This window comes from Typopeltis vanoorti, chromosome 3, assembly GCF_054136105.1.
Source record: "Typopeltis vanoorti isolate ZY-2024b chromosome 3, IOZ_Tvanoo_1.0, whole genome shotgun sequence".
Taxonomy (NCBI): domain Eukaryota; kingdom Metazoa; phylum Arthropoda; class Arachnida; order Uropygi; family Thelyphonidae; genus Typopeltis; species Typopeltis vanoorti.
In genome coordinates, this window is record NC_143551.1 from 121,406,723 (window position 1) to 121,431,998 (window position 25,276).

Consider the following 25,276-nt stretch of genomic DNA (forward strand, 5'->3'; position numbering starts at 1 on the left):
TCTCTTACAGCATGTAGCTACTGTACAACAGTTATTCACAGTTCACCTATAAACGTGAATAATATTTTTTTTTTAATGTTCATTTTTTCCTTCTGTTTTTTTGAAACAATTTTCTTGCTTATGATTCCTAAAGCAAACAATATCTAGAACTCCAAATTTAGTGTGAACAGTCTCCTGTAATTTGTTAATCTAATCATCTTGCTTGGTTTGTCAATATCGCTCACTTTACTATCTTCTAAAAGAACAGTATGATTTTTCTTCTTTACGTTGTTTAAAGCAAACTTATTATAAACTAATAGTAGGGGGATGTAAATCCATCTGTATTTCATGGCTGAATGTGCATATACATAGAAAGTTTCTAAAAATAGACCAGAGAGCTTATGAGAATGCTATTCTTGGCATTGGTGTTGCCTTAGCTGCACTTCTTAAAAGACACAAACTCTGCTCAGGGGCTTATATATTTGCCTTTTATTAGTGCTGTTAAGTTTCACTGGCCTGACAGCTATTGGGAACTGTTAGTTTTCATCAGAGACCAGGTGGAAACCTTAAGAGGGCAGAAACTTTTTCTTCAATTCTATATCATTTCAGAGAGCTGTATTTTTCATAAGTGAACTCTTGTTCAGTGCATAATTGTAATTATTGAAGAAGACCCTAAAATAGTCCAAAATCTCCAAAAAAAGGAACCTCTCCCATAAGGAATTTGAAGTACTACTAGAACTGAAGGGTAACAAAGGAGTAGAAATGATAAAAGTGGCTAAAGAGAACACCACTAAGTCTAAACCATCATGATTACACAAACTAATTTATAGGTAATTTTCACAGGCCAGGAGGTGAGTTTTTTTAAAGAGCATGTAAAGCAGTTGTAATCCTGCCAACACCCAGATCAAAACAGCTTCACAGTCTCTTTAAAAAAAGGTCACATCTGTGTAAATTACCTATAAACTAAAACCATATAATTTCAGTCTCTTCTCCCCACCCCCCTCCCTTTCCATGACATAAAGGCTACCAAAATTCTGCAAACAAAATCTGCCATTATTCCTAATTGTGGATGGCATTGATTTACTCGCAAACCAGTTAGTCAACGACTTATACTGTGAACACCTTTTCACATATAAAAAACTGTCCACTGTATAAAACCCCACCCTACAAAATAGTGACATAATGGCCAGTTTTAATGTCTCTTCTCTTTTCATCAGTGTGCCACTTAAAGCCATCTTAGACCTTTATCCAAGCTGAATTCTTTCTGATATTCCAGTCTTGTTTCAGTTTATCACAAACTCAGGCTGTTTCTTTTGCAAAGAAAATTTTATAAACAGAGGGAACAGCTATGGCTGGCCTCGGCTTCCCCTACCACCAGTTACTACTTCTTGGAGACCTTTTGAAGAGAAAGCCCTGAACTCTGCTCCACACACATTGATCTGCTTTTGATTATGCCATCTACATAGCATAAGCTAAAACCATGTTAGAAAAGTGTTAAGGGCATTCACGACTTGGATGCTCTCTTAACATCTCCTTTCTAGCATAATCTAAACAATCAATATCCTCGAATTTAATTCACTTTAGGAACAAGAAAAGAATAGCCTCCCTCTCAGTGACGCACTCAGGATTTAATGTTGGGGGGGGAGTACTCACTTGGGAGGGGGCCGAGTAAAGTAGACGATTTGAGAATACACACTACGCATTGTACAACCTATGACTGAGCATCTGCAGTGATTGCCAATACATGATTCCCGTGATCTCCTTTGGCCTGGCTCAGGCAAACAAAGTAGCGCTCAGTCTGCCCAAGCAACACTTCGTTTGCCTTGCATTCACAGCAGCTGTGATTCTTTGAGAGCTATAGGGTATTCCACCTTATGTGACCGCTAATTCATAAATAGTATAGCAATGGAAGACATGACAAAACATAAATAAAAAAATTAATTTTAATTAGGAAAAGATTTTTGGAAAATTTTCTAGTTTTTTCCTTTTTCTTTTTTTTTTTGGGAGGGGAGGCAAATCCCCTTCCTAAATACTTCTTTACATGCCACCTGATGGATCCTTTGCATTCTTGGTTTGCAGAAAACTCTTACACATATGTAATTACATTCACTAGTAGGCACACCTACCCAACAGTATGGTATTATAATAAAAACCTTGTACAACAGGGCAGAATTGATTTCTTCTAATAATAATGACCTCACCACTGAATTTAACCAGTGGCTACATTTCCCATTAGAAAATATCACACCTCTCCAACTATCTCTCCTCCAAAACATAAATTACATCAAATATGTCATCGCTATCTTGTGCAGCAGTTATCATGTTTGCGTTACTTGCAAAAGGTCTCCAGTTTGGTGGCTCCGAAGTGCAAATAGAAGAACAGCAGAGCATTGCGCCTTTCAATTTGAAAAGATGTATTTGATTCTCGTCGTGACGAGAGGAATCCTTATATAGGCTTTTTCAATTGTAGGTGAGTTAGCTAATCTCATATAGAGGTAGCAGGGTTTCCCCCACTGGAAACTCAGGTTTTTCATCCAGCATACAGACAAATTGGCCTTCAGAACACATGCAATTTACATACAAAAAATACTGTTGTTGGTGATGATGGGCAGTAGATAGTGTTGATGGTGGTAGTAGTTACATAGTAGGAGAATTAAGCAGTAGTGGAGAGGGTGAGATGTATTTAGCAAAGTAGAGTAGATTGCCCTCCCACGATTAATCCTTGGAGGTGTGATGTAATAATAATAATAATATCCTGGATCCATCTGAAACCCTAGCAAAAAGCCTAAAAAAATATAACCTTGTAACCACTTATCTTCTCGAGTATTCTGCAATTGAGCAGATTCTTTTTGTAGCAGAAACTTTCCTTCCACTCTTCTGTTTTGAGCCTTCTCTTTCAAGGTTGTATACCTGTCTCCATTGAGCATGTCATCTAGCATTGTTTTCCTTACTCTTCCTCTGGGTCTTTTTCCGTCTATTTTTCCTTCGACGGTATCTCTGATGATTCCATTCCATCTCAGAATATATCCGATCCAGTTTCCCTTTCTTCTTTTTATCCTCCTTAACAGACTTCTTCTTCTACTCTTTTTAAGACCTCTTCATTAGTTATTTTATCTGTCTATTTGATTTTTTCCATCCTTTTCCAAATCCACATCTCAAAGCTTTCCAAAATCTTAATTTCTTCTTTCTTCAATGTCCAAGTTTCAGCTGCATAGAGGGCAGCACTCCACACATAACATTTTATTAGTCTTTTCTTTAGGTTTCTATCCATTTTACTTCTGAATAAATTCCATTTTCTATTAAAGGCATCTTTTCCCATCACTATTCTTTTATGTCACTTTTACATCTTCCATCACTGCTAATAACACTCCCTAGATATTTAAATGTCTTTACTTGATTCAATTTTTTCCCATTTATTCTGATATTCATATTTGCCTCTTTCCTTGCTATTTTCATTATCTTTGTTTTTCTGATGTTAATTTTCATTCCATAATTGATACAGGATTCCAATAATCTATTCAATAGATGTAGTCCTTTTTCAGTATTTGATAGTAATGCCTTGTCATCTGCGTAACTTAATGTACAATAATATAAGGTCACATAAGGTGGAATATCTGTCTATTTCCAATCTTTATTCCTTCTTCTGAATTCTCCAGTGCTTCTTTTAACATTACTTCGGAATACATGTTAAACAAAAATTAGTGACAGAGAACAGCCTTGTCTTACTCCTCATCCAATGATACCTGGTTCTGTTGTACCATATTGTCTCTCACCATGACAGTTTATCCTATGTATAGTGAAATAATTAGCCTTCTGTCTTTCCAATCTATACCAATCTTTTCCATTACTTCCACCATCTTATCCCATTTTACAAAGTCAAAAGCTTTTTCAAAATCTATATAACAGATATTAACTTCTTTATTCACTTCCAGACTTCTTTCACTTACTATTCTTAGCAGTCCAATCACATCTCTTGTTCCCCTACCCTTCCTGAAACGAAACTGATCTTCTCCAAGAAATTCTTCCATTTTAGATGCAATTCTTCATGTTAAGATTCTCATAAGTATTTTTGATGTATGGGAAATGAGGCTTATTGTTCTAAAATCCTTGCAGTTCACTGCATTGCTTTTCTTTGGTATAGGTATATATAAATTAAGGTCATAAATCTTTTGGTAGTTCTTTTTTATTATGAATTAAATTTATTATTTTGGCTATTTCTTCAGTTCCTTTCTTCTGAAGTTGTTTCATAAATTCTACAGGTATTTCATCTGTTCTATAAGTGTAACCACTTATAGACCATATAAAAAATTGGCCATTCCTCATTTGTTCCCCAAAAGAGCAGCCTCAATCCCAAACCTGCTTGTAGTTTAGATATCTTGTATCTAAACTACTAGTAGATAGTTTTAATACCAGATACCTTGCAGTTGTAAGCTGTCTTACTGTGGCCATAGAGGCAGGACACTCAATATCAGAATTGTCAAGCACAAGGACTATATCCATTTTCACCACTATGGCCATTCAGGACTAACTGACCATGCTTTGGATATCTGACATCAGATACACTGAAAAAAATGCCATTTTACTTCACTGTAGCAAATATATATATATAAAAAAAGAGACTATTCCTGGAATCTGTCTCAGCCTTAAGAAACTGCCCAAACTTCAACAAATTTGGGAAGTACTTATCCTCAGAATATTAACCCTACAATCAAGCCTGTTGCAGCCCACTGTTTTGACATTATTCTCACCAAGGCCACAAAATTCATTTAACCACCCAAAGACATTTACAAATATCCTACAGTGAGATTTGTACCCACAACACATCAGAACTGGAAGTGAAAGAATCAGAGATGTATCAGATGTTGATTGGGTTTAGATGTCAATAAAGTTGTGAAAATGGATGACATATCACCATGTACTTTTAAGAAATATGCAAAACAATTAGCTTTGCCTTGATCTGTTTCTTTAATGAAAGTCTTGCAGTGGGTTAGGTTCTTAATATAACTACAGTTATATTAAGAACCTAATATTCTTGTATAACTTGTTACTTGTATATGTAGTTATTGGTTAGGATTGGGTTGATGGACATAGGATTCTTTATGATGGTCAGCATGATTTGTAAATAGTAGGTGTTGTTTTAGCCAATTTACTTGCATTTTATGGTAAGGTCTGACTTCGTTGACCAAGTGGTTTTCATGCCTGCTTTCCATGCCCACGGCTGTGGATTTGAATCCTGCCATGGGTATGGATGTTTGTGACTGTCTTTATGTGGTAGATATATATTTCATTGCCTGGTATGAGACCACTTCTCTGCTTAGTGGAGACCTGAAGTGACTTGAAAATTTCTATATTTGGTCTCTAGACCAGGGTTAATGAACTACATAAAAAATAAATTAAAAATATATAAAATTGATAAAAACAGAAAAAAAAAATCCTTAGACAACCATACAAAATGTTTCATATGAAATTTGACCAGAGAGCTTATGGGAATACACTCACTGGTATTTATGAGTTGCCCTAGCCAGACCTTATAGGAGACATGCCTGCTATGACAGTATTCATATATTTGCCTCATATTGGTCCATTTTGATAAAGTTTTACTGGCCTGACAGCAGTTTAACTGGTTGGTTTTCATCAGAGATCAGGCAGAAACCTTAAGAGAGCAAAAACTCTCAGTACTAAGGAACTTGAAACATTGGAAAGGTGTATTTTTCATAAGTGAACTCTCGGTTGGTGCATAAAAGTATTTATGCACCGAGTGTATTCCCGTAAAAATCAAGTGGATATTAAATCCAGCATTCTTTCAAAGTCGAATACAGAAATTATAAAAGTTTTGTACAAAATTTGACTAGAGAGCTTACAGAAATACACTTGCTGGTATTTACGAGTTATCCTAGCCAGACCTTATAGGAGACATGTCTGCTATGACAGTGTCCATATATTCCATCCATAGGTCCAGCTAGGGCAACTCATAAATACCGGTGAGTGTATTCCCGTAAGCTCTCTGGTCAAATTTCAGTATGAAACTTTTATGGTTTCTGTATTCAGCTTTGAAATAATGCTGGATTTAATATCCACTTGATTTTTATAAATTTTGCATTGCCGAAGTGAAGCCTTTTGGCTCTTTATTTTAGTAAATACTTTTACTCACCAACCCAGAGTTCGCTTACAAAAAATACACCACTCCAATGTTTCAAGTTCCTTAGTACTGAGAGTTTTTGCTTTCTTAAGGTTTCTTCCGAGTCTAGCTCCCAGTGAGGGGTAGGGCTTAAGATTTCGGGAAGTTTGCCTTGAGAGAAAGCTATTTGAGTCTCTGGAGAAAGTGTTTTCTGGCATGGCCCATATGGGGCTTTGCCAAAGGATGCTTTTCCCTGGAATATGAGCAGTTCTGCTAAGTGGTTGGGTGAGCCTGTCACTGAGTGGAACCAACCGAGTTGGACGATCTTTCGGTCACTCGTGGGGAGTGGTCCGGGAGGATCACCTAATTTTTAGAGAGGGCTTTACTTAAGTTTGAAAGAGCTATCAGGCCAGTGAAACCTTATCAAAATGGACCAATAGGAGGTGAATATATGGATGCTGTCATAGCAGGCATATCTCCTATAAGGTCTGGCTAGGGCAACTTGTAAATACTAACGAGTGTATTCCCGTAAGCTCTCTGGTCAAATTGCATATGGAACTTTTATAGTTTCTGTATTCAGCTTTGAAATAATGCTGGATTTAATATCCACTTGACTTTTATAAATTTTGCATCACTGAAGTGAAGTCTTTAGGCTCTTTATTTTAGTAAATTCATACACAATGATATTCTTGGACTTTGCAAAAGAGTTTAATAGATTACCCCATGATAAGTCCATGTACAAGATGCAGATTATGAGATTGGATAGCATATTGGTTAGGATTTAGATATATTAGAGATTGGCTTTCTGAACAATGCCAGCAAGTTGTGTATGATGGAGCAGAGTCTCCATAAAAAAAAAGAGGGCAATTAATGGTGTGCTCAAAGTTCTGTTCTTGGATCCCTTCTGTTTAGCTTGTTTGTAAATGATATTTTATGTAGACTGACTGTGGATCTTCAGTTATTTATTGATGATGCAAAGTTGGGAAGAATTATAAGGAGCACTGCTGATGTTAATTCCCTTCATGAAGATTTGAATAGACTTTTAACTTGGACAAATGAGTCGGATTGTAGTTTTAATATTAATACGTGCAAGGTGTTTCATTTCGATATTAAATCCAGCATTATTTCAAAGCTGAATACAGAAACTATAGTATAATGTTGTGTACTATATTGATGGAACTATACTGCAGGAAGTGGTGAGGTTCAAGATCTGGGAGCGATTGTTGACAATAGACTGAAGTTTAGAGGGCATATCACAGGTGTTGCAAAGACTGCACATTCTGTTGCAGCTGTGATTAGAAGTACACTGACATGTAGGATAAGGAGGTGTGCTCAGATTTGGTCACCTAGTTTTCATTGTGATATGGAAACACTAGAGAGGATCAAGAGATAGTGACTAAGACAATATCAGGATTCTAGAATATTGACTATGGAGAGAGAGAGAGAGAAGGTTAAAATGAATCTGGATTGCATTTAGCAAGAAAAGAGGTGATATGAAAGAGATGTTTCAATTATGGAGAAGATTTTATCAGATTAATAAGATGGGATGGATTATAAAAAGGGTAGAAGGTGATAGGAGGAAGTACCAGAGGCCATCCCTGGAAGTCATGTAAGTAAAGAACAGTGTGAGGAGCAGATTTTTTTTACATGGAGAATTTGTGGGTGAACGGAACATATTTGCCAGAATACGTTCCTAATGCAGAGAATGTTAAGGATTTAAGGTTCAAAATAATAATAATAATAATATTGGTTTCACAGCAGAAGCACTATCCTTTCAGTCGGTGAAGTAAACTCTGGGACTATATGGTAATTGCTTCTATGTAGCAGCATGGTGGTTTGATGAGGAGAGGTGTTCATTACTTGGGTGTGTGGTCTGGTACTCCTGACTTGCCATAATGATTGTAGCATCATTAAGAAGATATTTTCCCAACATTTTTAGTTCATATGCACTAAAAATGTTGGGAAAAAAGTGAAGAAAAGATGAATTCACTAATTCAGTATTGTAGAAGAGAAAGATGACCATACCAAGATATATATATATATATATAAAAAAAAAAAAAGCAAGATTTTTGAGAAATCCAAGATTTTTTTTTTCTGTGACAATTAAAAGGCAAATTACCATAGAAGAATAACATTGGTTAATACAGATGGTAAGAGCAAGTGTTGGATGCATTAGAAATAGTTGTGTTGTTAAGTGATCACTTTAGTAAAGTGTACATTCTTGGCAGACCCATTAACCTTCTGGATGCTGAGGGGAAGCTGAACAAATATGTGTATATATAGGTAAGTAAGTTAGATATTAAAGCTATTGCTTACTTGGTTGTTCGGCTTAAGTTTCAGTGCCTGAGTACAATTCCTAATGAGCAAAAGCAGGGAAAGGATAGTTTTGTTATACCGATTTGGAGCAAGGACTGCAATAAATTATAGACCAATCAGCATCTTTGAAGTGGCCATTAAGGTATTGGAGAGACTGGTTAGATTCACATCCAGAGGCAGCAAGATAGCATTTTGATTCTCTATAGAGGACAATGTGACTTTGTTAAAGATAGGTCTTATTTTAACAGTTCTACTCTTATTCTCTATCAGAATGACAGCAGAGTAAGGGGAATTGGGTACATTGTTATACTTCTGGATTTTGCCTGTTATACAGATATGAAGAGATACAAAATAGTAAGAAAAGTGCAAAATAGGCTTGTGACAAGCCTATTTTGTATACCTATCACTTTGTGACATAGATAGTAAAGTGCATTGAAACAGGTATCACAAAGTTATTTATGGAGAAGCTTTAAGAGAAGGAGGGTAAAGAGTATAGAACCAAGTACAGAACTCTGTACCACAGGGTTCTGTACGTGGACCATTGGTGTTTAATTTGTACATTAACAATAATGTGGAGAATGATCTAGAATGTAATAATGGAGAGAATCTCTGCAAGCTGAAACACTTAAAAAATGACATTGTTTCCATGTGTAAGATTATACATTTTGTATTTAAGGACATTGCATGTAGAGCATTAATATAATGAGAAATTGTTGCAAGTGGTTGATGAAACTAGAGTACAGTAATCCCTCGATTAATGCGCCCCTGATTAGGGCTTTTTCGATAATGCGTCATTTTTTTTCGATACCCAAATTCAATTAGTGCGCCTCTAAAATTTGATTAGTGCACCTATATACATCTTAAAAATAAATGTTACAGATTTTAAAAATCTTCTATCTATACATTTTTTATGACTAACTATTTTAAAAAATCACTCACCAGAATGAAATAATTTAGTTATTGATTTAAAACATTTTACAAATATGAATAAAAAAAATTGGCATACTACACTACTTCCATGTATGTTATGCATACTATGTTCCAAATTTTTCCCACCAAAATTTATATCATCTGCTAATTACATAGAATTTTCCTGATCATCGTACCTCCTTTGCAATTATTTTCCTTGCATTTTTTTTTTATTTTAAAGTATTTTCCCAACCTTTCATCATGACTAAAAGAATTAGTGAGCAAAAAAGTGAAAGTGATTCGAAAAGTAATCTCATTGGAAGAAAAACTTGAAATAATAAAGAAAGTGAACAAAGCGAGTCCAGAGCAAAGATGAGACAAGAACACAAAAATGGGTGAATCAAACTATAATAGCAATTTTAAGCAACGCTGCTGAATACAAAGTATTATAATGATTGAATTAGAAAGACTTCTTTGTACACAGATTGAAGATTGTAACCAAAAACGGATCCTGCTAAGAACTGACCTTATTAAATCAAAAGCATTAAGTCTCTTTGCAACCTTGAAAGAATGGGCTATCAATGATGGAAAAGAAGAATTTCACGTTAGTGCCGGGTGGTTTGAGAAATAGCCTACATAATGTTCTAATCACAGGCGAAGCTGCAAGTAGTGCCAATAAGGAGGTGGCTGCAAATTATCCAGAGATTTGAAGAAAATTGCATAAGAAGAGGGCTATTGTGACCAACAAATATTTAATGTCGATAAAACTGACCTTTTTTTTGGAAGCCAATGCCTTCCAAGACTTTTCTGGCTAAATCAGAGAAATCTCAGCCTGGTTATAAAGTTGCAAAGTCGAATGAAATTACTGCTAGCAATATGCGATCCATTTGGAAGCATATTCTTCCACATTGTGTAAATGATTTTAGAGGCTTTTCAAATGAATCTTAGTTAATTAAATCTCATTCTGAGAAACTGAGTGATTCTGACCTGCTAAATTTAGATGCACAGCAGGAAGATCCTGAAGAATATGAAGAAAATTTAATCACTGACAAACCCAAAGAGATTTCAAAGAAACAAATTTAAAATATTTTTTGTGCAACTGAAACTTTAAGTATCAATACTTAGAGACTGGTCCTTGTGAAGAGAGAAGCAGGAAAATTTGCAGAAGAGGCAGTTGTATGAAAAAAAGAAACAGATGCCTGCCAGAATAATAGATTTATATTTTGAATATGTTTTATTGTCTTTCAGCTTCATAGTTTTCCTTTAACTAGGCCCTGAGACATACCCTAATTCTTTTATAAAAAAAAATCAGTGGTAAAAAAAAATTTGAGGAACGAATTATACTTTTTTCCATAGGTTATTATACTCGATTAGTGCGTTTTCGATTAATGCACCTGTTTAAAAGAACGCATTAGCCTCACTAATTGAGGGATTGCTGTACAGGTGATCGTGGATTAAGATGAACTTAGGTACACATTGCTCAGGGGTTTAAGTCATCACAATGTGTAACTGTACAATTGAGAAAACACTAACTTAAAATGACAGAAGTAATGTTCTGTCATTTTACAAGTCTGCACCATATCACTACTTCAAAGGTGTCTTTTCTTTTGTTTCTCCTATAGGCATATTCATACTCATTTGCACTATATCACTTCCACTGTTGGTTTCTTTTATGCCTTTTAAGATAATATTGTACTTTGGAAAAATTATCATATAAATAAACACAATACTGTGTTTGTGCATCTTGAATCTGTTCAGGTTTGTTTATTGAGTGTCTAGTGATTTGTTATGTCAGAGGCATAGGTTTCTGGTAGCATTTTTCCACCAGAAAACTTCATTGCTTTGTCTGAAAGAATCAGACAAATCATCCTTTGATCACATAGAGAAATTAAAAATAAATATAATTTATTTGTAATTTCCTTTGATTTAATGATACATCCTCACCCTGTCAATTTCATATGCTGCATTAAAACACAGCAGTGTTGTAGATTCCAAAATTTTCACCTGTTTATGTATTTTAAGTGATTTTTTGTGATTTTTATGATTATTATAATATTTTAATACTGTATATCTTAACATTTATTATGATTTAAATTAGGATATCAAGAAGTCAATGCCAGAATTTTCTTTCAAGACAGTTGATATCAATAAGGATTCTTGTTCAGGTAAGGAAATTAATATTCATATTTAAAATTTAAAGCATGTAGAAATTTTTAGTTAATTAATGTGTGGAACTAGAAAGCTAGTGATTATGATAAACTCAGGAGGCAACTTAGTGCCACCATAGCTTAAGAAACTTCACAGGAAGGATGTTTTTACTGATGCATTGAAAATGGTGATGGGATATTTAATGAAATCAGTATTAGATTTGCATACCTAGAATTAGGAGGATAAATCATTTGGGAATTAAAATGGATGTATAGCACCATTAAGCAGTAGTTGCAAAAGAAGAAATTGTTATATTGTGTGTATAAGGAGAAAAGTGATCAGCAAGGGCAGGAGTAAAACAAAGCACAAGCAGAAGGACAGTTAGTGTGATGAAGCAAAATGAGAGCTGAGCAAAAAAGAAAAAATCTCACAGAATTCTTTTACTAAATGCATTAAAAGGAAAAATTATTATTATTCAGGACTTTTGTGGAGTTACATACTAATGTAATGTAACTGCTAGACTGGTTGGCCGAGTGGTCAGTGTATCCGCTCTCCAGCCAAAAGGCTACGGGTTTGAATCCCGCCTTGGCATGGATGTTTGTGATTGTCTGTGAAAATACTAGTGATGATGGGCAGTAGATGGCGTTGGTGTAGATGATGGTAGTTGCAGTTTATTGTAGTTGGTGGATTGAGTGGTGGAGAAAGAGAGTTGTAGAGTAGGTGCCCTCCTTCGATGAGTCTTTGGACTCCCTGGAGGTGTTACATAATAATAATAATGGAGGTGGCCTGTCTTAGACAGCAGTCTATCATAAGACTCTTTAAACTCATTCTCTGTGCTTTCCTCACCTTATTAGGCAATGCATTCCACAGTCCAACCACCTGAATTCAAAAAGGCAACTTCTTCACCCTATTGCTCACCACTTTCATTCACAACTTCCAGTTAGTGTCAATCCTCTAACTACCTCTCAACATATTAAATGTCTCAATCATATCATCTCTTCATCTTCTATCCATCAAACTCTGCAGTGCACATGCCCTCAGTCTATCTTGATATCATTTTTGTTATCTGCCTCTGCACTATCTCCAAGGTTAATTTATCCCCTTCAAATCCTAGTGACCAGATGTGGTCTAATCTGAGCTTTATACAATGAAATCAACACGTCTTTTTTCTTCTGGTCAACATCCTTCTCAGTATTGCAGCAATCCTCTAAACTTCAGATTTCTGTTTTGATCATTTCACCCAAAGATCTCTTGCCGCCTCCTCCTTTAGGATAATTTCACTAAATGAGTATGAAGCATCTCATTGGTAGATCTCAAATTTAAAGCTCTTACATTTAGTTGCATTAAACTGAAATCCTATTCATTTGTCCATCAGTCCAGCTTATTCAAATCCTTTTGAAGTTCCACGACATTGGTATTGTTACCAATAACCTTTCCCAGCTTCACATTATCTGCAAACAACTGAATATCTCCTTGCAATCTGCTAACAATGTCATTGACATAAAGGTTAAATAGTAGAGGTCCCTATATTGAACCCTCTGGAACCCTCACTGGTGAACTTCTGCTTTAGCACCATTCCTTTGTGCAGTACTCTGGTATGTTAGACAGTAATCTTTAATCCAGTTCACTAGTTTGATATATGCTGTAACTTCAATATCAGCTTATCATGTGGCATCCTATCAAATGGCTTTGTAAAAAAAAAAAAAAAATCATTATCTCATCACCAGTTCTTGTTACTTAATTATGAAAGGTAATCCAGTTACTAAAAGAAGAGTATGCCATAAGAAATTGATGCTATCCCTGACAGATAACATTACCCTTGTCTGTTCACTTCTCACTAATTTCTCCAAAATATTTACAATTGCAGAAGAAATACAACTGGTCTGTAGTTTGACACCTTCATTCTAACCTCCTCCTCTCCCCTTTATGCAATGGCACTATTTTATCCTCCTTCCCATTCCTTAGCTGCTTTCTTGTAGCCAGTTATCCTTCATTCAAAAAGTTTATCTTTATTAAAGGATAACTTTTTGAATGTTAATAGTAAGACAGAAGCATTTGTTGAATTACTGAGTGGTCAGTTTGGAAGTGTATATCATTCAGGTCATAATAATGCAATGAATATTATTCTAATGCATTGAGAATAGAGGTAGATGAACTCAAGATATTTTGAAAAGTGTCTCTAACTAAAGTTTCATCACTACTCAAGTGCTAAGGAAGTGGAAAGAGGACAAAATTTATAGACCAATTAATTCAGGAATAGATAGATAAATAAGCATATTGTATTTTATAGCGGGCATCATGGCTTTGTGAACAGAGGCATTGTCTTAGTATTTATTCACTTCCTATAATAAAGTGACTTCAGCCAGATAAAGGAAATGGCTGGGTTTTGCAAAGGCATTTGAGACATTGCTGCATGGAACAGTATTACATAAGTTGGAGCAAATGGGATTGGATGAAGCTGATGATATGGATAAAATGATGGCTAATGAGTGGCATGTAGTAGAGTTGAATCAAACAGAAAGCAGATGACCATAGCATGCCATGGGGGTTCTTACTCATGCTTGATTATAGGAAAATATCTAGTTGCTCAGTTGTGTAGTAATGATGATAATTGGGGAGAGCAGTAGTTAATTAACAAACATGATGTAGAGGTACTGCAGGATGATCTAAATAGACTGGTAGTTTGGCAGAATAGAATTGCTGCTAATTCACTGTGTCAGAGTGTAAAGTTGTGCACTTTATGATGGAAAAAAAATTATGTAGATAGAAAACCTAGATTGCAAGCAATTGATGAGGCTAGTGATTTTGGAGTAATGGTGGACAGTTGAAGTTCAGAGGACATAAAGCAAAAGTGGCATAATATCTCAAAGAATACTTAGATGTAAAAAGCAGGGAAAGAGAATTATGAGATTTGAAATGGTGGTGGTGGGGGGCGGCTTATGTGAAACTTATTTTAATGATGTAAAATTTTTGCCTTAGTATCAAAGGCATCTTCAGCACAATGACAATGGAACATATCTCTGGAGACTGTTGTGCCCATATTACTCATCCCCAAGAAACAAAGATCTTTGTTTCTTGGGGATGCACAAGTGATGGAGAGGAATTAGAGGTGAGTTACCAAAATGATGATTAGCTTGTGGAGTGTTTTCTCTGATGCTACACTTGAGGGTTTGTGGATTATAGAGTTTTGTTGATAGGTAGAAAAGATTGAGAGAGAGTATGAAAGAAACAAATTAAGTTATCAATGGATTTTTGTAGAGTAGGTGGTAAAAAATTTTTTATGAGTGGATGGTCGTGAATAAGGAATCACCCCTGAAGGATGTGTAAGAGTGTGGTTAGGACTAGATTTTTTATTATTATTTTTTTTTTTTTGGTTGAATAATGATAAACGAGTGGAATAGGTTGCCTGAGGTGTTTTTTTGTGCACTTTCCAATGAAAGACTTATAGGCATTGATGCATCGTGTTTTATAAGATAAGCATTGCATCAGCAATGGTTAATTGTGAGTTTTAGACCTCATCCATATACAGGTAATGGACAAAAAAATGGAAACAGTGACACATTTCAATTAATATGGCATTAGTCCAGCATGAGCATGTAATACAGCCTGTATTCTTCAAGTGAGAGAGACTGTCAGTGCTTGGGACTCAATAGGAGGAATTTTACACTGCTCGTCCAACAGAAACTGGATCAGTTTGCATTTATTCTTTGGAGGTGAGAAATGTTGTCTGAGAGCTTCACTCCAAGATGTCCCATATATGTTCTATAGGATTTAAGTCTTGTGATTGGAATGGCCATTGCAGACAGGATACCTCACCGTCATGTTCTGCAAACCATTGGGTGACCACATTTGCTCGATGAATTATGTTGAACCGTGGCTGGTAAAAAGTGCGACAAAAAAGTGCTAATAAAGTGTGTCAACATGGGATGAAAATGGTCACTTATGATCAAAAGATAATGTGCAACATCCACTTTGCCTTCCAATACAAGTATATCCATGCTATGAGAATGTACCCCAAACCATTACAGAACCACCAAAATCTTTCATAGTTGGAAACATAGGCTGGTAAGCTCCCTTCGGCAGATGCCACACACATATTTGTCTGTTTGCAGCAAAAAAAAAAAAAAAAAAGAAGTGGGAATGTGGATTCATTGAACCATATCACATCCTTCCACTGTTGTGTAGTTCACTGCCTGTGATCATGTGTGTTGATACAACATGACAATGTGCATTGATGTGAGTGATCAAAGGCTTCTGTAAGGCAACTCAACCTTGATATCCAGCTCTGTGTAGTTCCTGGTGCATAGTTTTTGTTGAAATGGGTGTCTCATGATCGATGTTGAATTTTTCACACAATTGCTCACAGTGGTCCACCTATTTTTCATCATACAACGCACTAATGCTCGAATGTCCAACTCTTGCAGTATGTGCCTTCGTCCAATATTGCATTTCATTGATGGTGTTTGTCCTGTTGATTACAATGCTGACATCACCTTGGAGACTGTTCCTTGACTAACATATGCAATTTCAGCTGTTCTGGTCACAGCTGCATCTGCCAGCCTAGCTCCAGTAATCACCTCTTTTTCAAAGTCACTGAGATTCTCTCCGGATTCCATGCTAGAATGGAATCCGGAGAGAATTTCTTTTAGGCTTACATGGTGATCAGAATACATTTTGGAAAATTATGGAGAAACAACCGTGTTTGAGTAAAACTTTAGTTTAATATAAACCAAAATCAACACTCGACATTTCGATCTTTATATCAAGATCATCTTCTGGAGCATATACACTATATACAGAGAAACAAGCTGCACTACAATCTACATGGTTTGCTAAAGTTACTGACCAACCGTTACAACAATCGTTGACCTGACCGCTGGTGGAAAAAAAAAAAAACCTTGACTACATCAACGCTAGAGTCCTATTATTATTATTATTATTATTATTATCATTATCTATTGGCTACAAAATTACTTTGGGCTGGAGAGCAACATGTTTATATATATATATTAAAAACTAACATACAATAAATTGAGGCAGGCCTCCATTTGACTTTATACACACATCCCTAGGAATGGTGGGTGTACATGCAACTGCATCTGTATTTGGTGCATCATAGATGCTGCATTGCAACTACTAATAATGCAACCTGATAGCTCAGTGTTTCAATTTTTTGTCCATTACTTGTACCATGTAATAATAATAATAATGATAAAAATGTAAATAATTTATTTGCATGTCATGCTGGCACATTTTATGCCATGCATAGCATATTTAAATTCAGCTAACTGTTTCATACAAGATTATTTTTACATCATGAAAAGTAATTTCCACATTTAATTCAGCTGTTTGCTATATGATAGGTTGTATTTTTTGATTTCTCAACCTTTTGAAAAAAGCTATATACAGGAATGCCTCGATTATCGTGGTTATTGTTGCCACGAAAATACCACAGTAATCGAATCCGCGATAATCAGGATAAATAATGCGTGTAAAATGGGTGATCAGTGCCAAGGATTTTTCAATATTAAATTTTATATATCAAGTAAAAAAGAAATGTGTTAAACGTGTTAAGTAAAAAATGAAGGTTCATTAAGAAAAACAAGATTATTCTTTAATCTTTATTTATATATAAGAAGCACATACAGTACATACAATTATTCTTTCTTGGATAAAAATTGGTGTAGAATTGTCTGGTGGAATTTTTTCTTTCTTTTTTTTTTTTTTTGTATAAAACTCGGTAGCAACGGATGGAATTTTCAATTTCCTGACGAACTTTCGGTGATCGCTCAAGATTAGGATCGCCGTTCAAGATTTTTTCTTTAAAATTTTCAGCAATTCTAAACATTTCGTCCATTTCTTTGAGGGTAAATTCCTTCGGTGCCAAGTCAATTTGTTCGTCATTATGATTGATTTGAGCATCGTAAGCACGTTCTCTCTCTTTCTCTCTCGAGGTTAATTAGGTCTTAATCATCCAGCTCCTTATCATGTGACTGAAGCAGGTCCTGAACATCACCTTTTTCAATTTCTTTTAGTCCTAGATTGAAGCCAAGCTCAGTTATGTCATTGATAACACGGGTTACTTCATTTTCAAATCCTTTAAAATCATTTGCACAACGAGGAATAATCTTTTGTCACGCCGCTCTCAGGTTGCTAGATGTTACTTCACTCCATGCTTCCTTGACATTCTCAATGCAATTTTTGATATTGAATGCCTTCCAGAATTCTGTCAAAGTCATAGCTTATCACCTGTAGTCTTTTCTATTGTTTGTGAAAAAGTTCTTCGTAGGTAATATGCCTTAAAGGATGCAATTACACCTTGATCCATTGGCTGGATGATGGAAGTGGTATTAGGTGGTAAATAAATAACTTTTACATTTTCGCACAAATCATTCAGTGCTGTTGGATGACTAGGTGCATTATCTAATATCAACAAGATTTTAAAACCAAGATTTAATGACTTGCAGTACCTTTCATCTTCAGGACAAAAACAGTTTTTAAACCAATCCTCAAAAATAGTTTTCGTCATCCAAGCTTTTCTGTTGAATCTCCAATGAACAGGGAGAAAAATTTTATCTAAACTTCTAAGTGGGCGAGGATTTTGTGAACGATAAATAAAGAGAGGCTTCATCTTGTAATCTCCAGAAGCATTGCCACATAGTAAAAGTGTTACACACTCCTTCGAAACCTTGTAGCCAGGCTGTGATTTTTCATTTTTTGCTAAAAATGTTTTAGTGGGCATTTTTTTGCATAATAAGCCTGTTTCGTCAGCATTAAATATCTGATCATCGGTATAATTTCCTTCTTCAATGATCTGTTGCAATTCACCAGGAAAACTAGCTGCTGCTTTTTCATCGGCGCTTGCAATTTCACCTTGTACACGAACACTATGAATGCTCGATCGCTTTTTGAACCAATCAAACCACCCTGAACTTGCAGAGAAAGTTTCTTCCACCACTGATGCCAAATCATTTTCACTTTCTAATTGTTTTCTTTTTAAAGTTTCAAACAAATTCAATGCTTTTGTTTTTATAGTCATTTGACTAAGAGGAATTCTCTTTTGGTTACAATCTTCTATCCACATTGACAATAGCATAAATCATCCTTGTTTCTTTTAGCATTCATTGTAGGGGTAAATAACAAGAGAAATAAATATCCACATGTACTTCAGGCAAGGGTGGATAGTTACTGGTAAGTGGTGAGAAGGTGCTGTCGGATAAAAACGAAGCGCTACAAGAGAGCAATACCTGGAGAGTGGCGACTCGATCTGGTTGCATATGTAGTGGGCTACATCTCGTGGCCGCGATAATTCGAATTTGGAGTGCAATAATTGGAATTTTGGTATCAAATTATAAACCGCGATAATTCGAGAATCGCGATAATCGAGGTATTCCTGTATAAAGTTAATATGGAATCATGTGCTGCACTTATTTGCATAATCTCTCCTCTCTCTCTCTCTCTATATATATATCAGAGGATAATATTCCGGGTGTGCTAGGTGTGTGGTGTACACCCACAGAATAGCACTGTCACCGATATTGTATTCCTAATTGTTTCCTGGCGCACACTTTTCAACATGTAAACATTGCTAACACTGATGAAAGCACAGAAGCAAGGAAGTCTATATCGGCTTGTACTGATGCCCAGATGGCCAAGTTCTTGTCTAGATAAGCTGTTTTTTTTGCCGATATATCAGTAAAGTAATGCTCTGAGATTAGGCATGCAAATTCTCTTTTAATGCTTTTACAGTGTGTCTGGATTGATTTTGTTGGTGAAGTATTATTTGTGACATCTCCAAGGAGTCTAGACTCATCAAAGGAGGACACCTACTGTACAACTGTTTCCACCACTACACTGAACCTCTGCTACCAATCATCTATATCAATGCCATGTACTGCCCAGCACCACAACTAGTATTTTTTGTCTGTAAATTGTGTGGGTTCTGAAGGGTCAATTTGTCTGTACTTGATGTTAATGCAATGGTTTGTCTTGTATATGCCATTTAAATTTCTGTTACTGATGATGAAACTTAATATGCGATGATTGGAACAGTTTTTCTCTTTCTCCATCTCCATTCAGAAAACCAGAGTAAAATAGCATCATTTGCTATTGTCAGATCAATGAAGCTGCTTCCTCTGGTATTTTTAAATGATGGGATATTACTGTTGTCATTTAGTATGTGTAGGGAATTTGATTCTAAAAACTCTTCCAGATTTGTAACTCTATTGTTTGTGCTCTCATTAAACCATAAAACCAAATGGGTATTGCTATCCATTCCAAGAATAAGGCCATGATTGATGATAAAATCCATGATGTTGTCCATTTTTTCTCAGTCGTATTTTATGTTATTATGATAGTCTAGATATATACTCAAAGCAGAAATTTTAATTCTGCTGTACATTGTTTCAATGAGTACCAAGTCCTCATTGCTGTACTAAGAAATTAATATTGCCCCAACTTCAGGGTTGACCACGAGTATTGCAGCTCTCTTTCTTTCTTTCTGATCCTTTGGAAAATATCTGTTAACTTTATTATTACTTCCCATAATCTATGTTTTGAATTTTGAGCTGTCTATAGTAGTTGTATGTTAAGCAATCTTTGTTTAGTGCCATGTATTTGCAATCGTTTTTTTGTTTTGGCATGCTTGTTATGATTTTGGCAATTTATACAGTTTGTCTGTTCATCTCAGACTCATTTCATGGACACTCTCTGAACTTGTGTTCCTTAGAGCAGAAAGGACAAGCAGATTTCACCCTACAGTCGTGCATGATGGTGTAACTTATTGCAGTTGAAGCAATAACTTACGTAGTCTGTGCAATGGCAAATTCTCCACACAATTGGCCCTCACCGTTGGGTCAACTTTAATAATTATTTCTCTTGTTTGTTTTTTATTTGTCATGATGAATTTCTGTGTCATCTTTGTATTGTCATCGAAGAGTTCTTCATTCTGCATGCATATCGAGTCAATTGCATTGTGTTCGTATCAATTTTGCTAGAATATCACATAATTAGCCTTGGGAAACATTTTTTACTGGGATATGCTACTGACGTGTCTTTGCATTTCTTAGAGATTTCATTATCTAGCAAGTCTATGTTGGTCTTTTCTTTGGATTCAATTAAGACTCCTCTGTTATTAGTACTTTTCATTTTTATGATTCTGATTTTTATTTTCTTGGGTCTGTTCTTTCTTTTTTTATGATATTTTTGGTTTCTTTGCTGTTTAGTTGAGCTGTGGGTTTCGCTATTAATTCATAGCAAGGATTGTTTTCAGATTCGTCATTGTTTTAAACAACTTGTGAGTATAGCTCAGTAGGCTTAGCAAAATTAGCCTGCACCTGCTTGTTTGTAGTAGACTGTAGTTCTTTTGATACTTTTGTTTCATTTTTCATTTTATAGAATACTTTCATTGGTTTGCTCACTGCAGTTTATGTCCATTTTTTAAATCATTTTTTAAATTACTGCTTAGTTTGACAACGTTACACAGCAAACTGAGAGCTTTTTCAAACTCTAATTTGTTCTCCGCTGCCATTTTAGTGTTGATCAAAGTTGTAGTATTATATTTTTCCAAATGAACTGCTAAGTTTTTCTAAGGTAGAAAGTTTAAGAAAATGTGCTTAGTTTTACTGCTTGTTCCTAGAAGTGACGCTCCCATTGAGTTAGACTTCATAGGGTTGTTTCTGTGACCTTTGTGCCTCCCAGTGGCAGCAGTGTGTGTGTGTGTTGGGAGGAGGGGGGGGGGTACTGGTCCTTACTATAGCAATTAATACTATTATGTGAGGAACGTTGTCTTTAAGAGTAGCTGAACAATGGATTCAATCTGACAGCAGTATTTATTTGGTCCAAAAGGATAGAATAAAAAATCACTCATATGCTTAGAGTTTTACTATGGAGTAAATTACTCACTGTTAGAAAGAACACTGTATAAGCTATCAGTCGGTACTAAATACATCCAGTTTTCCCAGTCGACACTGCAAAAAATCGAGGTAAAAAGAGGAGCAAACTCATTCACATCCGAGCTTACTGTGTGTATGCATGCATGTGTGTTTGTGATTGATTGATTTACTGATTAATTGATTGATCAATTTGAGAAGATAAGTAAAAATTTTATACTTTACCATTCTTTTTGATTCTCTGTGAGTTATATCACTTTACCTGTACAAGTTTCCCAAGGATGTTTTCAAATAATTTGTGATAATTTAAATTCTTCACTAACATGGTGAGGTGTTTTGTGAATTATGAAGAAATATTTTTCAGTTGGACTCTTTGCTTGATTACAGACAACCATTATACTACACTACACTTCCCTTTATAGAACACTAGTCTGAGAATTGTTTGTGGCAGTTATAAATGGCCAATCCAGTTGGTTGTTTCATTTTCAAAATTGCACACTAATCCAATTATACTTAAGTCATAGTTTTGCTATTTTATTTTCTTATAAGTGATGTCTCCATCTCATGTGAAATGTTTTGAAAAAACTTTCTACAGTTATTATTATTTGTATATATACATGCCTTTCAAATTCTGTTACTGTTGATTTTTTATTATGAATAGTCTCATGGTCTTAAACGAAAGTATAATTGAATATCACACTTTAAGGAATAATAAAGAAAAGAAATAAATAAAGGAAGAAATAAAGAAAAACATCTTGTTGCTAAAAACATATTTGTTTTCTTATTTTCGGAATTTTTTAGAGTAACTAGCTTTGTATTAATTAGTTTATTTTTTTGTCAATTTAGCTAGAATAACTTTCACTAAACCAGAAACTTGTGATCCTCTACTATCCTTATCCTTGCCAACTGAGGTGAATGATAAACCAGTCACTGTAAATGTTTCAAGCTCAGAAACATTTCTCTGTGTGTCTAATTTACCAAAAAGTTTCTCTGAAGAAGATTTTAGCAGTTTGGTACAAAAATTTGGTCCAGTTGAAAAAAGTTTTCTTGTTTATGATCACAGCTCAGGTAATTCTTTAATATTATTGTTGACTTTTATATTTTCTTTTTTTATATCATACTCTAAGGGTAATGACTGTTTATATCAGAACAGCCTATCCAAACACTATTATATTTTAGAAGTAAAAAAGACTAAAGATAGATCTCATAAAAACTCAAATTTCAAATTGCATTTGAAATTTGAGTTTTTATTTCAACTTTTTATTTGGAGGGAGAAAGTTTTTAAAGGAGAACGAAGATGAAATGGGTAGATTTATGGTAATGAGGGAATGAAGCTATAGTAAAGATGGAGGCTGGAAGTCAGGATAGAAAAAGTAAGGGACTGGGGTAGACAAAACCCCAGAATTAAAGGAGCCAGTCCCCCCCCCCTTTTTTTTTTTTCAAGCATCTGCACATAAAATTTGAAGAGCATAAAAGTTTCAAAATAGAATTTCAAAAGTGAGTCAGGTACCTGGTAAATTTTTAGCAGTAAAAATTTTTATGTGCCAGCAACTGGTGACCTTGGATTTGTCTAGACCTGGGAATGGGTATATTCTTGTTTTCCCACTTCTTTTTGTTGAAATTTCATCTCTCTGTTTTCCACATCCAAAACCTAACCAGTTTTTCTTCTTCCCTATAAAATTCATTCTTTGATTTTCTGTTCCTTGCTACAAAATGTATTCTTTGATTTTCTGCACAAAGTCTAGTGCAGTTTTAATATTGAAATGTATTTTGCCATAATAAGTAGCTGTGGCAGAGAACTTAGAAACCTAAATACTATGAATTTTTTTAAAAAAATTCCATAAACAAAACTAGAATATCTGCAGGAGTTCTTTTTATGGTGGACCTGTTTAAACACTGTTGTAACAAGTTTTTTTTTTTTTTTTTTCAAGCAACAATATTTTGACTCTAGGTCTATCTTTCCACAGTTTGCTAAGCTCTTCATGGAAATCTCTGAGGAGAAATTCTTAATGAAATATACAGTTGAATAGTTGAGATTTTTGAGACTTCAAGGTCTTATAAAGAGGAATGACAACTTCCTTATCTTGTTAGTGTATTCTTCAGTAGCCAAGTAATCTTATGAGCTACCTTGGTAATCTTAGTACTATGTCCCCTAAACTTCAACTCTCTATCTACTAGTACTTCTTCTTTGAGTGCCATCTCCTGTTGGTGGTCGGTGACCACCTTGGCAAATTTTGAGCAATCCACAGCCATTTTGAACAGTCCCTAAGAGCTCATGCCAGTCCACTGTCTGATGTCTGCCATCCAAGATTTTCTTCTTCCATTTATCTTCCCTTTTATAATCAATTGAAATGTTTTATTTTTTCATTACAAAGTAGGTGACCAAGATATGCAGTTTTCCTTCTTTTTATGGTATCTAAAAGTTCACGTGATTTCCCCATTTGTTCCAGTACTTCCTGATTGGATGTTTTTGCTATCCATGGGATTTTTAACATTCGTCTGTATAACCACATCTCAAAGGCTCCCAGTGTTTTTTTATTGATGTTGTCTTCAAGGTTCAAGTTTCTGCACCGTACATCAGTACAGACCATACATAGCATTTAACCATGCATACTCTAAGCTCTAAATTTAAATTGCGGTTACACAGCATTGATTTCATCAGGAGAAAATTTTTTCTTGCCATTTCAATTCTAATTTTTATTTCCATTTATGGATTGCATTCTTCATTTAATCAGCATTGAGATATTTAAATTTTGTTACTCTTTCTATTTATTTCCCATTTAAAGAAAGTGCTGAATTAAGAATTGGTTTCTAACTTATGACCATGAATTTAATTTTGGTGATATTTATTTTTAATCCCATTTTTCATTCTCTTCATTCACTAGTTTTAGAAGATTTTGAAGATCCTAAATATTGTCAGCCAGGAGAGCTGTGTCATCAGCATATTGGATGTTACTGATGATTTCACCATTTACATTAATTCATTCCTTTCTTCCTTTCAAGACTTTTTGAAATATGGATTCTGAGTATATGTTAAAAAGAAGAGGTGACAGCACACATCCTTGCCTTACTCCTCGTTTGATGTTAATGGAGTCTGTAATAATGTCATCAACTTGAACAGATGCCTTTTGGTTCCAAAATAAGTTTTCAATAATCCTGATGTCTTTACCATCTAATTCAATTCTTTTTAATAGTGCAATCATTTTAACATGTTGGACTTTGTCAAATGCTTTCTTGAAGGCGATGAAGCAAATGAATATTTTCTTCTTTTGGTCAATACATTTTTGGAATAAGATCTGAGAACAGAAAAGAGCCTCTCTTGTTCCCAAACCATTTCTATAGCCGAATTGGGTATCATTGATGATGTCTTCACATTTTCTGTATATTATTTTTTTGAATTATTTTCAGAAATATTTTGAGAACGTGACTCGTTAGGCTGATCATTCTATAGTCATTACAAGTTTTCGCATTTGCTTTTTTAGGTAGCATGATGAAGGTCGACTGTAATCAGTCTTGAGGGATTATGCCTGTATCGCAGATCTTATTAAATAGCTTTACTAATATATTAATGTTGTCACCTTCTAATAACTTTACTATTTCTGCTGGTATTCTATCAGGGCCTAAGGCTTTACCATTTTTAGCTGAGTTCAGCACACATTCTACCTCTGATCTTAGAATGCATGGACCTTCCATCTGTTCATAAGTATTTTCTAGGTTCTGTCTGTTATCAGTAAACAGTTCTTTTACATATTTCATCCATTCTTGTACTTTTTTATCCTTTTCGGATATTATTTCTCCCTTTTTGTTTTGAAGGATACATAGTTGTTTGTTCTTAAATATACCTGAAGTCTCTTTCAGCTTTTTGTGTAGATTAAAACTGTCATGCTTTTCCTGTAGAATTTCTATTTCTTTACAT

General features: G+C 34.9%; 1 protein-coding gene across 1 annotated transcript in view; it reads left to right on the forward strand.

Annotated features, from left to right (window-relative positions):
- LOC150108525 (uncharacterized) overlaps positions 1-25,276 on the forward strand; it is a 190,126-nt gene that overhangs the window by 6,209 nt on the left and 158,641 nt on the right. The window contains exons 2-3 of the mRNA XM_090390479.1: positions 11,421-11,487; positions 22,207-22,428. Of these exons, the coding sequence (XP_090246605.1) occupies positions 11,421-11,487; positions 22,207-22,428 (289 nt within the window). The remainder of the gene's footprint in view (positions 1-11,420; positions 11,488-22,206; positions 22,429-25,276) is intronic.